Source organism: Antedon bifida, chromosome 10 (assembly GCF_963402885.1).
Source record: "Antedon bifida chromosome 10, ecAntBifi1.1, whole genome shotgun sequence".
Classification (NCBI taxonomy): domain Eukaryota; kingdom Metazoa; phylum Echinodermata; class Crinoidea; order Comatulida; family Antedonidae; genus Antedon; species Antedon bifida.
The window spans coordinates 1,814,453-1,829,242 of NC_136235.1; the positions used below are offsets into that span (position 1 = coordinate 1,814,453).

At 31.8% G+C, this 14,790-nt stretch overlaps 2 protein-coding genes across 2 annotated transcripts in view; both read right to left on the reverse strand.

Annotated features, from left to right (window-relative positions):
- LOC144854115 (uncharacterized) overlaps positions 1-7,813 on the reverse strand; it is a 70,687-nt gene extending 62,874 nt beyond the window's left edge. Inside the window, exons 1-12 of the mRNA XM_078712003.1 lie at positions 7,696-7,813; positions 7,357-7,527; positions 6,967-7,269; positions 6,659-6,763; positions 6,371-6,575; positions 4,169-5,179; positions 3,486-4,058; positions 3,245-3,274; positions 1,988-2,523; positions 1,305-1,445; positions 807-948; positions 561-590 (exon numbers count right to left, since the gene is read on the reverse strand). Coding sequence (XP_078568129.1) covers positions 561-590; positions 807-948; positions 1,305-1,445; positions 1,988-2,523; positions 3,245-3,274; positions 3,486-4,058; positions 4,169-5,179; positions 6,371-6,575; positions 6,659-6,763; positions 6,967-7,269; positions 7,357-7,527; positions 7,696-7,806 — 3,358 coding nt within the window. The 5' untranslated portion in view covers positions 7,807-7,813. The remainder of the gene's footprint in view (positions 1-560; positions 591-806; positions 949-1,304; positions 1,446-1,987; positions 2,524-3,244; positions 3,275-3,485; positions 4,059-4,168; positions 5,180-6,370; positions 6,576-6,658; positions 6,764-6,966; positions 7,270-7,356; positions 7,528-7,695) is intronic.
- A 152-nt stretch (positions 7,814-7,965) lies between these two features.
- On the reverse strand, positions 7,966-11,405 carry LOC144854469 (putative serine/threonine-protein kinase pats1). Its single transcript, XM_078712429.1, has 10 exons — positions 11,394-11,405; positions 11,081-11,171; positions 10,418-10,583; positions 9,903-10,003; positions 9,666-9,722; positions 9,424-9,563; positions 9,065-9,154; positions 8,759-8,950; positions 8,373-8,615; positions 7,966-8,106 (listed from the first exon to the last, which is right to left on the reverse strand). Exons 1-10 carry the CDS (start codon positions 11,403-11,405, stop codon positions 7,966-7,968), a joined length of 1,233 nt encoding a protein of 410 aa, XP_078568555.1.
- Between the last annotated feature and the right edge of the window lie 3,385 nt (positions 11,406-14,790).

Here is a 14,790-nt window from a genome sequence, read left to right on the forward strand (position 1 = left end):
GTAATATAATAACGTAGTAATGACATATTTTTTTTTGTAAACCATGACTGGATACGTGTTTGAAAAATGTATTTCATTTTTTTAAATGGAAAAAATATCTGCAAAAAAACCCAGATCCGCCACTGTAATCATCAGTCATCATTTAAAAACCAATTTCTTTGTCAATACCATGACTATAATATATGACTATATTGTTTAAAGGTTTTCATACAAATAAACACTAGTAAAGTCAGGTTAAGGGTATATACCATGTGTTTCTATAAAGGAAGTAAAGTTGTAAGGTTTGCATAGTGCAAATAAACATTGTAAAGTCAGGTTATTAGGGGTATATACAATGTGTTTCCATAAAGGAGGTAAAGTTGTAATGTTGAGAAACTGATGAATGAAAAAATGATCAAAATCAGATGCTGATTTCCAAATTAGGAAAATAATTATAGTACATAATTCCTTTTACAGTTGTCTGTTGAAAATGTTTACAGCGAGTTCTTCAGAAAGAAATTAGTAGTGCATTTACTTAATATCAACTTTACTCTATTATTACCATATTAAATATAACATACCTTGATATGACTTTGCTGTTCCAACAACCCCTGTAACAAACAAAATATACAATAATTCATTCAATGGATGTTATAAAAATTCCATATTTTGTACGATACGATGCCTGCTATGATGCACATTATCACAAGTTGATTTGTTATCAATTATCAATGTACTTATAAACTATTTAGTGTTTTTTTTTCATCCTAAATGTAGATATGAATTGCTAATTAAATTGTATTACTGTTAGCATTTTAAATACTTACAATTCACTTTCACTGGATCAATATCATTTGACTCTTGTGACAGTGATACTTTCGCATTTAGCACTTTTGCTGATGAATTACGTCTTGTTAAAAGAAAAGTGTTTAATGATCCTGTACGCCATAACCATTCATCAGAGACAGTCTAAAAAAGTCATACTCATATAAAATGTTAAATTGATTGCTGTGGTGTAAATATTAAATTGTTTATTTATATTTTTTAACTTATTATTTTAAAAATGTTTAAATATGGAGAAATTATTAAAAGGCTATACATCACCACAATTAAAACTCTGCACTTCCAGGGATCAATAATGAAGATGCAACGTAGTATCATGGCATAGTACATTTACTTAGATAGCAACAGAGACTTTTGTTATTTATTGAGTTAACATTAATCATGGTGTTACTGGAAAAACAATATTTAATCTTTACCATGCCATGCTATTAAAAATATGTGATATTGTAACTAACATTTGTATAAAAACAAATATTCTTTACTTGTTTTTCATCCTGAACATTCCATTTAGACTGTTCTGAGACTACTGCTACAGTAATTGCCATCTCTTTATACATACAAAGTATATCTACACGTGGTTTTAAAAGATGGTCACCGACTTGTATGTAGTCTTTTTCTATCTTCTGAAATACATATACTTAATGTTATATTTGTGAATCTGTACATGTTTGTTTATTAATTATCTGAGGGAAGTGTACAAGGCAATTATCATGTTCACATCTTTACAGTATATTAAATTTTGATTTATTAATGCCTAATTTTTTTAATAATTTTAACTGTAAACAAATTTAGAATTTTCTGGCATCAATATGTCATATGTTAGCTCAAATGTAGTGCCTGTGAATCATCAGTGTCATGGAAAAATGCATTTTTCATACTGTACCATTTTAAGGTATTCAAAAAATAAGAGAAAAATATTATGCCAAGTTAACTACTCTAGGGAAATATTATTATTGACCAAATGTAAGATAATAAAATAAATATAAGTAACAGTGACTTCACTCTTTGCAGAATTATATTTTTCTAGAAATCACAACTATTTTTTTCTAGAAATCATGACAAAACGATTTAATATATCTATATTTTGAACAGTTAATGTAAGTAAAATAATACAAATTTTAACTTATTATTCAAATAGAGTTAAAAAAAAATTTATTATAATTACATTTTCATCTGACGGCTTATAAAGTCTTGTTTCAAGTTGATATTTATCATCTGCAAGTATCTTTCCAAAAACTCTTAACGACATTCTTTTCCTAATACGAAAGAAATTTTTAACAAGACCCTTTAGTGCATGCCAACAGAAATGATTCAAAGTTATAAAACATCGACCTTTGCTTAAAGTAAAATATATGTTCTTTTCACCATTTTTCAATGGTATGTGTTTCCATTCATCTTCAATGCGATCTTTAACAAGTAGAGTAAATTCCCAATTCTCTTCATCTACAGCATCATGTGGAAAAGACAATGAACATGGCTTGTTGAAGATGGTGCCTTCTGGTCCACATTTAACAATAGGTGATATTATTGATTCAAGTGGATAGGATACGACAGGCAGATCTGTTTCCTCAAAAACGTTTTCTAGCGATATGTTAACTTTCTTTCCTTCTTCAATTGCTCCAGGATATATCTCCAACTTTATGTTTTCATTTTTAAGATGAAGTGTTCCACCAGTAGAGCCCACAATTAGCTCCAGTCGATCTGCAGAATGAAAATATCAAATATTAGTGATGGTGTTAATGGTGTTTTTCATGTCATAATCATTATCTACTAGTAATTTTCTGTCAAAAATGTTTCATTTGAGTTAATATAAGTATATTCCAGTATTTAGAGCACAATTTTAAATCTCTACCACACATAGTTGCCGAGATATGGATAAAAGGTAAAGGTCAACAGCCTTTACTTCCAACCATTTTGTGACAAAATGTCATTTCGAACAATTTGAGCCATAATTTGTATCTCTGCAGTCAGTCGTTACCAAGATACAACATATCAAGTTCAAAGGTCAAACATGCAAGAAATAGCATTTCTGTTCATTTTTGGCCAAAATGTTCCATTAGAGCAAATATAAATATGTATGTTCTGAATATTGTCATACCAGAAATATGTCAATAAACCAAGTAATTTAGAAGATATGGACAATTTTTTTCTGTTATTTAGTACACTCAATACTACCAAAATCCGTTGAAAACCTTTTGTTGCAATTTTTTTTAGGCTGCCCTCAATTTTTATTTGGTTCTACTCTACTATTGGTTGTAATTGGTGACTCACTGTTGTATCTGCATTTTGTCCTCATCACCACTGCATGAAAATGATAACAATTTCTATAGACCTAGTATATAATGCATTTTTACAGTTCATGAAGAAATTAGTGAATTACTTAATAACCCTTTTTATGTCATTACAATAGTAAATAAAATACCTGAAATTGAACTTGCTGTTCCAACATCACCTGCAACAAATAAAATTCACAATAATGCTTTCAATAGATGCTATAAAAATGCCATATTTTGTATGGCTGCACAGTACACTACAGATTGGTTTTTCATTCACCAGATTAAGTTAGTAGTCTTGCTAAACTGTATTAATTACTATTTTAATTACTTATTATTTGAAATTTAATTATGTTAAAATATTGGTGATGACGATAAGCCAAAACAAACCATCAATAAATGACAGCAACCTATCCCTTAGGATGCTCCTCTGTTCAAGATCTAACGTTTCTGCAGCAACTGTCATCATATTCTCTTTCAAATGTTCAATAAATGATTGCAATTTGTCTTCCCTCAGGATGCCCCTTTCTTCTAGATCTAGTATCACAGTCCACTGGTTGTCACGTTGTTTCCTAGAAACATCATTTAGATGGATGAGCGTTCTTACATTGTCTTGGGAAAGCGTTTTGCCGAAATCTATCAGCTTCTGTCGGTACGTTGTAACAGTTGTTACATGATGGTCGGATTCATCAAACGCGTTCTTCAGATATTTGTTAGCCTCAAGAGCACCTTTGGTACCGGTGACATTGATGATATCGATAAGAACTTTAAAGTTGGTTACGGTAAGATGGCCAGACTGTTTCAATAAATAAAACAACTCCATGGTGGTGTAAGCCTTCTGTAGAGCACTGTAAGGTGTTATAAGATCTTTGCACAACACCTTCAGCATATCAAGTGAATCATGCTCATCATACCAATTCGATACTTGTACCAACATTGTCTGAATTTTTTTCTCAGGTGATTCTGTATAAAAACAATACTTAATATTATTAGCATGATTTTGTAGAAATAGGTATTCGAACGAGTAAGTAACAATCTATGTAGTTATTTTTAGTTAATATAAATATCGTTACCTCCAAAAATCCTCAATGACACTAACTCCGACTCTGGCTTTGGCACTGACTTAGGCCTTGGCTTTAGCACTGGCCTTGGCACTGGCACCGGCTTTAGATCTGACTCTCGCGTGGGCACTGGCTTTGGTACTTTCACCGGCTTTAGCTCTGACTCTGGCTTTAGTACTGACTCTGGCCTTGGCTTTAGCTTTTGCTTTGGTGCTTGCACCGGCTTTAGCTCTGACTCTGGCTTTGGTGCTTGCACCGGCTTTAGCTCTGACTCTGGCTTTGGTACTGACTCTGGCCTTGGCTTTAGCTTTGGCGCTGGCACTGGCTTTAGATCTGAGTCTCGCTTTGGCACTGACTCTGGCCTTGGCTTTGGTGCTTGCACCGGCTTTAGCTCTGACTCTGGCTTTGGTACTGACTCTGGCCTTGGCTTTAGCTTTGGCTTTGGCGCTGGCACTGGCTTTAGATCTGAGTCTCGCGTGGGCACTGGCTTTGGTACTTTCACCGGCTTTAGCTCTGACTCTGGCTTTAGTACTGACTCTGGCCTTGGCTTTAGCTTTTGCTTTGGTGCTTGCACCGGCTTTAGCTCTGACTCTGGCTTTGGTGCTTGCACCGGCTTTAGCTCTGACTCTGGCTTTGGTACTGACTCTGGCCTTGGCTTTAGCTTTGGCGCTGGCACTGGCTTTAGATCTGAGTCTCGCTTTGGCACTGACTCTGGCCTTGGCTTTGGTGCTTGCACCGGCTTTAGCTCTGACTCTGGCTTTGGTACTGACTCTGGCCTTGGCTTTAGCTTTGGCTTTGGCGCTGGCACTGGCTTTAGATCTGAGTCTCGCTTTGGCACCGACTCTGGCCTTGGCTTTGGTGCTTGCACCGGCTTTAGCTCTGACTCTGGATTTGGTACTGACTCTGGCCTTGGCTTTAACTTTGGCTTTGGCGTTGGCACCATCTTTAGCTCTGGCCCAGGCTTTGGCACCGACTCTGACTTTAGATCTAATGCTGACACTGATCCTGGCTTTGGTACTGGTTCTTTAGTAGGGCCTATATAATGCAATAACACAATACTAGGATTAATATAGTTTTTATTTTGATTGATAATGATGAATAGTGATGACAACGACTGAGATATAATTATGATGAAGTAATGATGATGATAAAGCATAAAGTACTGTAGTAGTAGTACAGCATAACAATATTTTTAAAGAAAAGGTATTGATGAAACATAAGATTGAAATTTAATTATTATAAAATATTGGTGATGACGATAAAGCAAAACAAACCATCAATAAATGACAGAAACCTATCCCTTAGGATGCTCCTCTGTTCAAGATCTAACGTTTCTGCAGCAACTGTCATCATATTCTCTTTCAAATGTTCAATAAATGATTGCAATTTATCTTCCCTTAGAATGCCCCTTTCTTCAAGATATAGAATCACAGTCCACTGGTTGTCACGTTGTTTCCTAGAAACATCATTTAGATGGATGAGCGTTCTTACATTGTCTTGGGAAAGTATTTTGCCGAAATCTATCAGCTTCTGTCGGTACGTTGTAACAGTTGTTACATGATGGTCGGATTCATCAAACGCGTTCTTCAGATATTTGTTAGCCTCAAGAGCACCTTTGGTACCGGTGACATTGATGATATCGATAAGAACTTTACAGTTGGTAGCGGTAAGATGGCCAGCCTGTTTCAATAAAGTAAACAACTCCAGGGTGGTGTCAGCCTTCTGTAGAGCATTGTAAGGCGTTATCAGATCTTTGCACAACACCTTCAGCATATCAAGTGAATCATGCTCATCATACCAATTCGATACTTGTACCAACATTGCCTGAAATTTCTTCTCAGCTGATCCTGTACAAAAATAATACTTAAGATATTAACAGTATAGTATAAATTGGTATATACAACAAACGAATAAGTAACAATCTATGTAGTTATTTTACTTAATAGAAATATTGTTACCTCCAAAAATCCTAAATGACACTGACTCTAGTGCTGTTACTGGCTTTAACTCTAACTTTGAGACCGACTCTAGATCTGACGCTGGCACTGATCCTGGCTTTGGTACTGGATCTTTAGTAGGGCCTATATAATAATAACACAATACTAGGATTAGTATAGTTTTTTTATTTTGATTGATAATGATGAATAGTGATGACAACGGCTGAGATATAATTATGATGAAGTAATGATGATAAAGCATAAAAGTCCAACTTACCAGTTAAAAAAAAGTGTTTGATATGAGCAGTATCCATAGCTTTCTTTCCTCCACATGGAACAAAATTATTTTGCAAACACTTGTCAAGATCAATTAAGTGATGCTCATATGGTTTACAAGCAGTGCATAACACACGTAGATTGTAGCCAATGCCCTCGTAGATAGTGCAAACAGTTTTTAGTTGCTCCTTCAGGTAGTTTAGAACCTAAAACATGAAATCAACACGTTATTTATAGATTCATATTATGTGATAAGTTTGTTTAAAAGTAATAATCTCATATTTATTACCTCCATGCAGATACTTGGTTCTGGTTTAAATATCAACTTGGTTTCTTTTCCATCACCTACTGTAGAAGTAGACTGCACAACTTCAGTCCTGCGCAATATTTCAAGCTGCAAAAAAAAAATCAAACATTAACAAAATGTAATACAGTAGCCCATCCTCTGATTTTATTCTCTAATACACAATTGAACATATCTGCATGGTAGGGGCATGATGTATGGGCAAAAAAAAAATGAGAAGAAGAAAAATGTAAACTTTATAGAAATTTTCAAAAGCAACCAATTGATAATAAAAATAGTAATTAATTTCATACCTTTAATGCATATGGTTTTTCATTTTCATGGTTAATTTTGACAGAGCCTAAACTGACAATGTGATTACTAAATTTAAAATCACTACGATTCCGGAACACTTCTGAATCATCACTACCCTTTTCGGTCATCAATTCCAGGAATGCAACAACCAACGTGTTGTACACAGCATCAGGAAAGAAGTCTGTCGGAGTCAGGTAAATTGATACCGTTTGTGCATCATCTGCTGTGACTTTCAGAATGTCTTTTTTGTCAACTTTCATCCGACATGGTACCAAGAATACCCGATTACCTTCTTCAATTCCCTGTTGATGTAAACAGTTACACATAAATTGGTACAAGTGAATAGTAAGAGCTTAATCAAAGAAATGATTAAAATTGTATTTGCCAACCTTTGTCTTCTCAAAGAGCAAACGAAAAACTTTCATCAATTCTACAAAGATATCAAAGAGACTTTCATCTTTGCTTCTCCACAAATAACGTAGTAACTTCTCCTCAAGAACTCCTTCATTGCTAAGCTTTTCCCATAGCTTCTGTAATTTTTTCCGATCTTCTGCTTCGATCTGTGTACAAAAAATTATAGTACAAACAGATTCTAAATGCAATAGACCGACTGATATACAATTAATACCAGGTTTCAAAAAATACATTAATCAGGGTCATTATTATTTTACTTTTAGTTGCAATCTAGTATATTAAAATCTAGTTATATATAATATGCATTTACTAACCATTTCAAACATTGGTGTAACTACTGTGATGACTTTTGCCAAAATTTCAATCATCCAGTGAAGATTTGTTATCACAGTGTTTCTTAATTTCTCATTAGTGCCGGTATACATGATTATTCCAGTGTCATTCAGATACGTTAACACAGTGGTGAGCACACCAGATATTCCACATTGAGTTGCAATCTCAGATACCTACAGAATTAAGATATTATACCGCCAGCCATATATGCAGCCATAATGTTTTCCCCCAACTAAAAGTCACATTATGCTTTAGGGAGATTTTACAACCCCCTGGCTATGTGGGAATCTATATGTTGCATTCAGAGAGATTATTCCAGTGTCATTCAGATAACTTATGGCAGTGGTGAGTACATCTTGAAGAATTCCACATTGAGTTGCAATCTCAGAAACCTAATGTAGAATTTTATTTTTTTATTATTATTATTACACTAAATTCATTCGACAAATAAATAATTAAACAGGACAGTACTAGTAGTACAATAATAGTAGCCACTTCTACAGTACTAGAAGTACAGTATTGGATACAGAATGCTCACGGCCGCATTACTGACAATGTTTGATTTCAAGTATTCACCTCTGAAGTAAATATTCTAAGTACACATACAACATATTGATTGATGATAGAATTCTATAACCAAATTAATTCAAACCCTTACCTCTGTCAAGCTAATGTACAATCTTGTTTTTCCAATTATTTGCAACTTTTCCTGCAAATTAACCCACTTTACAGGAACTTTCTCCACCATTGCTTTCATGTATCTACCGACGTTTCGTTTAAGTTTTTCAATACCTTCATGTGACTTTACAGTGTTATCCACCATGTACATTTCACGATCTACGTGCTTGGCATATGGCATTCCTTTCATTGCATCGAACATCTGCATGAACATCTCCTCGGCCTTTATTTGATGAAATTGTATAATCATAACATTACTAACTAATAAAATATGTTTCTTTTCTATCTTATACTACAAATCTGTTGAGCATAATGCAGGTTCAGTTTTTATTGAATAGTTACATAGATGTATACTACAGTTATTACCTTTATCTGTTTTTCTGTTGGTGTTCCTGACAATTTGTCCATATGGGTGGCCACCAAACAAATAGGAGGTGACTCTATGCTCTTGTCATTAACCAAAATGGGATTTCCTAAATCATGTTGTAACACAGTATGTTCATAAATAGACCTTATCCAGAACAAATTCATGTCCAAATTTGTCATTCCGAGTGAATCCTGAAATCAAAATGAAAATCAAATTGTAATATAAAGTTTACTAACATTATAACTATAATCAATACCAAGTTATGTTTTTAATTAAACAATTGACTGTGAATAAATGTTACTTACTATTGACGAATCTTGTGGATTAGCTAATTCATTCAAGTTGTCTGTAACACGAAATGCCACACAATACGACACTTTATTTGTGAGGAAAAACTAAAAAAAATACAAAACGCTAATAATGATCATTTCATTTGTCCTTGTCAGTTGGAATTTTAGATTCATTGTAGTTATCTGTGAATGTCATAACAGTAAAAACGTTACACATTGACGTATGTTTTTTTGTAGTAAGGACACCTTAAGTATTTCTTGCACATCAGCTTAATTCATTTTATATATACCATAAGAAAGAAGCAAAAGATGCACATCTTGTTATAAAATATGATTTTACAACACAAATTATCCCAAAATAAAAACAAACATACCCTGTGTGTTATGTAGTAGTCTAGTTGACCAGCGTAGTCCCATATACTTGTAATGTCACTCACATCTACCTTTCCTGTTGCCATTGTTAAACCTTTCCTTAAAATATTCGCAGCTTTATAAGCCAAGGTTTTATCTTTGCCTTTTAAACACAAAAAAAAATCACTATGGTAATATTGCTTGATATACATAAATCTGCAGATATAAAAAGTAATAACATTCTAATGTTTTAGTATGTGCCTACCTTCATCTAATTTCTTTTCTAACGCATGTGCACGAATTTGCTTGGATAGTTCAACACCTTTACAAAGCAAGAAAAATGAAACATGAATATTTATAGATAAACAATATTTAAAAATGAAATACATGTTTAAATATTTTTTAACATTGTTCAATCATTCTGTCTTTATACTATATATGCAACTGAACAATGCTTTGTTTATTTGTTAAAGTTACAAGAGTTTGTTTGATGCTAACTCACTATCTATATCTTTCACTTTCTTCCACTTTCTACAATCTTTTTTTGCTTGAAACACTGTTGTGGTAACAATACCATCTGTTGATGGCTCTCTGGAATTAAACCTAATAATAATGCATAGTAAAGTTAAACATAATTAAAGAATATTCAAGACTGAAACATATATTATTTACTAAAAACAGAAATTATATTAGAAATTATAACAAAATTAAAAAGGCAATCCTAGCTAGCATAGGTTTACTTTATACAACTATGCATTTAAGTAAAGGTAATAAATCAAATAATAATTTAAAAAATACAAAAATACTAATATTAAACAGGATTCTACAGTTTCTAAGTTTTCAATATTCAATTCAATTCAAAAAATTAAATTCAATTCAATTCAACAGGGAATAATGTTTTTGAATAAACAAACAGGCTTTCTATCAAAGTACTATTGATACATTACTACAACAAACACTTATCGATTTTTCAGGGAAGAGTAACATTAATGTTAGTATTCCCTGGTTATTTGTTACCTTTTACCAAGCATAGCCTTTACACAACTAGTCTTGCCAGCACCTTCTTTCCCAAGAAACATACATCTTGAATTCACAACTGAGATTTCACCATTTTGAAGCTCATCTTTGTATATTTTAATAGCATATTTGCCCTTGGAATATATCTCTGCTGGAACTAATAATTCTAATATAAAAATATTATTATATATAATATTATTTTCAAAATTTCAAATTTAAAATGCACTTTTTTGTTCATACATAACATCAGCTTACAAGATTGACATCTAAATCTAATCTAAATTATTTATCAATGTCTTTTAATAGACATTGATAAATAATTTAATTGTTTTTCCCCCAAAACATGAAGAAAAATGAAGATTAATAAAAAGACTTTGAATAAGCCATTATACAGTTATTTACTTTCGTAGATAAAAAAAACCCCAAAAATATTAATTTCACTCAACAGTCAAAATGATGTCATACAGACAATTTCAAGTACTGTAAATCATTACGTATTTCGATTCAATTTTTGGTCAAAGTAAATAACTAGCCGATATTCATCATTGCAACTAATAAATCTAATATTTATATCAATCTAATTTAAAACAATGTCAAATAATTGTTTATTATTCATACATAACCTCTTAAAAGTTAAAAATATAAAATTAAGGCATCACTTACTGTCAAAGAAGATTAAAATCTTCTCCTTTTCACTTGAGTATTTTGTCAGCGTATGATACTTTTCTAAAATATTCACTGGTGTGTTTCCTTCCTATAAACAAATTAATGTTTTAGTTAGTATTAAGAAATAATATGAATTGATATTGGCTCCTGAGTGGTACTATCCAGACACCCATATCAAAAAAAAAAACATTATCACTATTCTATAGTAGAATGATATCTATAAATACAAAAATAATCACACATTAAGTAACCTAATGTGTAAAAGAGATAAACTGCTAGTATGCTTGATATACAGACACTACCATTAAACCACTGGTTTCATGCTATCTCAAAGTCATATTAAATAGCTAACTTCTTTATTGTATTTATTTATTATTAATAAAGCAATTTTTATAATTTAACAATTCAACGATATGAAATGAATAACAATAATTTCAAAACTCATATTGGCACTTTTTTATAAATATATTGGTATCTTTATTAAAGATGTATTGTCCCTTGAAACACAAAAAAATGAAGGTCAAATTATTCTAAATTTAAATTGGCCATATCAAAGTAATATTAAAGTTATTCACTTTAAGTCGAAAATTTGAGCCAAAAGCAACAAGTTTACGTAATTAACAGGTAAATTAGTTTGATTACATTTCGTCTGGAAAATTGTCGCGAGCGAAAGTAAACAAAGATTTCAAACCACGAGTACGCATTATGCATATGCTAATTAGGATTGTTTACAACTCGTCACGGTTGAGAAGGTATTTTCAAACAGATCGTGAAGAAGTTTTAAGATTATGCATACAGAGTAGCCAAACAAGCGCGTTTCATTATGGGGTATGTCTTGATCGAAAACTTTGACTGGAAGTCAGAGTTATTTTTTTAACAAAAAAATGTCTGTATTTCAGTTAAATGATTTTTTTTTCGACAAATTTTTGGTGATAGTTAATAACTATTGTGATACTTCAAAATGACCCACCTTTTTTCGAAATCTGTTATTTTTTATTTTTTTGGAATTAGTCAAAGGGACAATACATCTTTAAATAATAGAAACATAATTGGTAAGATATGATATTGGACTCTTTCAAAATCTATTTGTGGTACAACCAAAATATCCATATCTCTTCACACTATAAAGTTGAATATAATGATGTGTGGAATTTAGTTCTTTTCTACTGTTAAGGAAATAATCGAGACATTGCATGATAGAACCCATATTATAGTAAGAAGTCTATAAAGGCAATGCAATGATCCATAAAGTTAAATGGCTTTTAGTGAACTAATTAATTTATGGTACATTTTTATATATTTTATGATGTAAATTATGTTATTTGCTTTTTTGTTGTTATTGGTTACTAATATTTAAACACTAAAAGTAGAACTGAAAACATCTTTATATAATTAAAATAATCATGAAGTTAAAAAAAAAATAGATAATTATACATTTCACTCTGTTATGTTAGGTTTACAATATATACTATATATTATTCATATTATGATATTATACCATTCTCAATGCAGAAAATAATCCTAATTACACAAAAAGTGATTAATTGATTATCATTATCATGAGTGAGAGAAAAAAATATGGTTACCATATTTTATAGTAAGAATTATCTTTGTAACCTTATGAAATGTTATACCTAGTCTTGGAAATAATTTCAATTTGAAATTAGTATATTACTTCTTTTTTTAGATCCACTACAAAAAAACAAATATGTATGTAATAAGTATGTGTAAGTTTGTGTATGTACTGTCATACAGTGTTTATTAGTGAAAAAACTACCTTATTTTGCAATGCTAATGATGCACCTTGATTTATAAGGAATGTCACTATTTCCAAGGTACAATATCTACAAATGGAGTGGAGTTTTTCCATCCTTGATGAACAAAATCATAATCATAAGTTCAATAATATTGATAACAGCTATATAAGTAATTGATAAGTGCTAAATAGACAACCAATAAATGTATAGCAAAACACATCTCATCACAAATGGTAAAGTATGCTGTGTGTTCTAAAATATTTTGCAGTTAAATGCATTATAATTTACGTCATTGTCTACCTTTGTTAGAGTATCTTTACATAGTAATTTATGCAATCTTAGGAATCGTTATACCTATTCTTGAAATAATTTTATTTTGAAATGAGTAAATTATTTGCTTTTTGTTGATCTGTGTAATTTGTGTGTGTACTGCGAGTGAGTGGCCAAGCGGTTAAGACAGTGGAACCTTAATCCATAGCCATAACATTGGCAAGGGTTTGAGGCTCACTCGCTCCATGGTTCTGGTGGTAGAACAAGTCTTCTCGGCTAAGGACTATAAACCGTAGGTCCAGTGTATGCATATTGCTCGTGTGCACTTTAAAGAACCTAGTACATCTTTCGAGACGAGTAGGGGGTTACCCTAGTGTACTAGTTCACACACACTGTCATGCACAGACGTAATGGCGCCGTAGTTGGCTGCCGATGACACGATGCGACCCTTAGGGGTGAAGAATGTTGTTGAAAAGGTGTAACATCTAAGTCCACAACACTCTGATCTTCATGAAATAGCGCTATATAAATGTCGCATAACATTACATTACTGTCATACAGTAAGTGTATAATTATGAAAAAAAAAATTACCTTATTTTGCCATGACAATGATGCCCCATGCTGTTGTATGAGGAATTTCACTATTTCCAAGTTACAATCTCCAGACAGATAACAATGAAGTGGAGTGTTTCCATTCTTGATGAACAAAATGATAATCATAAGTTCAATAATATTGGTAACAGCTCTATAAGTATTTGATAAGTGCTAAATAGACAACCAATAAATGTATAGCAAAACACATCTCATCACAAATGGTAAAGTATACTGTGTGTATTCTCTTGCAACTTAATCCTGTAGTAAATTTGTTGCAGTTAAGTTCATTATAATTTACGTCATTGTCTACCTTTGTTACAGTATATTTACACAGTAATTTATGCAATCTTATGAATCGTTACACCTAGTCTTGAAAATAATTTCCTTTTAATATTTAAATTATTTCTTTTTTGTTTATCCAATACAATAAAACAAATAAGTTTGTGTATGTCATACAGTAAGTGTATAATTGTGAAAAAAATTACCTTATTTTGCAATGTTAGTGATAGACCACCATGCTGTATGAGGAATGTCACTATTTCTAAGGTAGGTTGTGGATAGCTTCTACTCACATACAAATGAAGTGGAGTGTCTCCATTCTTGATGAACAAAATCATAATCATAAGTTCAATAATATTGATAACAGCTATATAAGTAATTGATAAATGCTAAATAGACAACCAATAAATGTCTCATCACAAATGGTAAAGTATACTGTGTGTAGATGTATTGTCCCCCTGAAAAAATAATTTTTAACAAAATTTGTTGAATATGCCATTTTAATGTAACATAATAGTTATCCACTTGGCCAAAAATTGGATCGAAACAAATTGTATTTACCTGAAAAAACTGTAATTTATAGCAAAAAATGGTCAAATTGGCTGCCAGCCAATGGGTTTTTGGTTGAATTTAACCATTTATTTTGTCATTTTATAAGTGAAAACATTATTTGTTTTCGTTTTTTTTCTACTGAAGAGATTAACTTCATTAAAACTACAAAATAACATATTAAAAGTCTGATTTAATTAATCTTCATTTTTCATGTTTTTGGGGGACAAAACATCTTTAATCCTGTAGTAAATTTGT